Here is a 2,228-nt window from a genome sequence, read left to right on the forward strand (position 1 = left end):
GTGTATATATGTTATAAATGTAATATAAGTGTGTTACTTAAATCTTTTGGTTGATATCACTAAGAAAGAGAGTGAAGTTTGCAATATGTATTATAAATATATTGCTCATGAATAAAACTTATATTATATGTGTCTTACAAATTATTTTGATTTGTATCACTAAAAGAATGAGTGACAATTGCAATATATATTAAACATGTATTGTATATGTCTTATAAATGTATTATTAGTGTGTTGCCTAAATTATTGTTATTGGTATCATTAAGAAAAGAGTGAAATGTGCAATTTGTATTATAAATGTATTATTCATGAATAAAATTACATGCATTATATATGTTTTATAAATTATTTTAACTTGTATCACTAAGAAAAAAAACGATATTTGCAATATGTATTATAAATATATTGTGCCTGTATTATAAATGTATTACATGTGTGTTACCCAAAGTATAAAGTAAATTATTTTAATTGATATCACTAAAAAGAAAGTGTGTTACCTAAAGTATAAAGTAAATTATTTTAATTGATATCACTAAAGAAAGTGAAATATTCGATGTGTTATAAATAAAAATATATTGTTCATGATTTTAATACAATTTCATAAACTTCATAATAAAAGTGTGTGTTACCTAAAGTATAAAGTAAATTATTTTAATTAATATCACTAAAGAAAGTGAAATATTCGATGTGTTATAAATAAAATTATATTGTTCATGATTTTAATACAATTTCATAAACTTCATAATATTCTAGATGGTAAGAACCTGTCCAAAATAATCACAAATTCATAAAACTAATGAATTTGAATTTTAAAGCTTTATAATGATTATCGTTTTGAAATTTCTGATTGAGCACATAATTTTGTACAAGTTTTTTATCATGAAAATTTCTTAGGAAAGAAAAGGTGGACAAAGAAAAAATTGTAGAGAAAGATGAGCAGAAAATCTGCTACAATTCTTTAATTTCAAAAAATTGAAATTAGTTAGAAAAATTATATCAAAATTGATATATTACCAATAAATGATCAAATATTTTCTTAATATAAAATATTTATTTGATTTTACCCTTTTTGATTTCTCAAAGTAGTCGTACATCTATCTGGGTCACACTCTTTCCATCCCAAGGGAAAATTTATGCCATTAAATTTGAGTCTTTTAACACACACCATTATCAGGGAAATTATTTGAAACATAAAATAAGGTAAGAGAGGTAAATTAATAAAGTCCAATAATCTCAATTTCTATAACACATTTCAAATCTATTTTTAATAGATTCATGAATCAATAATATGACTTGATTATAATTTTTAAATAATTCAAATTTTGTGTGACGTAAATACTGTTTTATTAAAAATATCTCCCTATTTGGTGGGATAACAAAATAAGGGAGATTAATAATGTGTTTGTTTCCTTCTTTGTACGTACCCTATAAGAAAGGGAGCACCAAGCAACTATGGACAAACGATGAACATGAAGAGCGAGCATATATATATATATATATATTAACTAAAAAGAAAAGGACTGCAGAAGTAGCTAGGGACAGAGGACCCTTTATTAACACATGCAAGGGAGAGAGCAAAAACTATATATGTAATTTATTTAACCCTTGGTCTTATACTTTGACTCGTCAATCTCGATCCCTTCACGTTGAGCACGCTCACCACCAGACTCGTCTCCCGTGCTTAGACCTCCCTTGCGTCCCATTTCCTGGTACCCTTCACTTCCCAACTGGTCCTTCCTCGTCTGCCCTCCTCGGCTCCTCCCTGGGAAAAAGTATTTATATATATATATATGGAAATCAAAAAAAAATATATATAAATAAAGAATACCCTCAGCAAGGTGCTCTTGAGCTTCAAGACTTTTGCCACCAGTACCACCAGGAACTACAGTTTCTCCTTCCTTTGCCCTCCGATCGAGTTCTGACCTTTTTTCTTGCTCTGACGCCATTTTATTAATTTCTTTATTATTACTGCTACCTACGCAACCAAAAAATTTGGGTCCTCATTTATAGGGAGATAATGGGTGTTAAGCAGTTGACATGTGGAGGTTGACGCAGCACCAAGAATCACACGTGTCCACTATGCTTGCTCACACGCAACCTCTCATTCATTCCCCACAAATCACAATCATATAATATATGCTTAGCCATATCTGAAGATGTTTCCACTATCTCACTCATATTTCCAATCCTTCTTATTGTACCAGCGGTGCACTAGCACACGCACACTT

The 2,228-nt window shown here is 29.3% G+C and overlaps 1 protein-coding gene across 1 annotated transcript; it reads right to left on the minus strand.

Moving 5' to 3' along the window:
* Nucleotides 1-1,592: 1,592 nt before the first annotated feature.
* LOC125874265 (em protein H5) lies at nucleotides 1,593-1,955 on the minus strand. Its single transcript, XM_049555115.1, has 2 exons — nucleotides 1,829-1,955; nucleotides 1,593-1,762 (listed from the first exon to the last, which is right to left on the minus strand). The coding sequence occupies exons 1-2, from the start codon at nucleotides 1,944-1,946 to the stop codon at nucleotides 1,599-1,601; spliced, it is 282 nt and encodes a 93-aa protein (XP_049411072.1). The 5' UTR covers nucleotides 1,947-1,955; the 3' UTR covers nucleotides 1,593-1,598.
* Between the last annotated feature and the right edge of the window lie 273 nt (nucleotides 1,956-2,228).

The sequence above is a fragment of the Solanum stenotomum genome, chromosome 8 (genome assembly GCF_019186545.1).
Source record: "Solanum stenotomum isolate F172 chromosome 8, ASM1918654v1, whole genome shotgun sequence".
Lineage (NCBI taxonomy): Eukaryota > Viridiplantae > Streptophyta > Magnoliopsida > Solanales > Solanaceae > Solanum > Solanum stenotomum.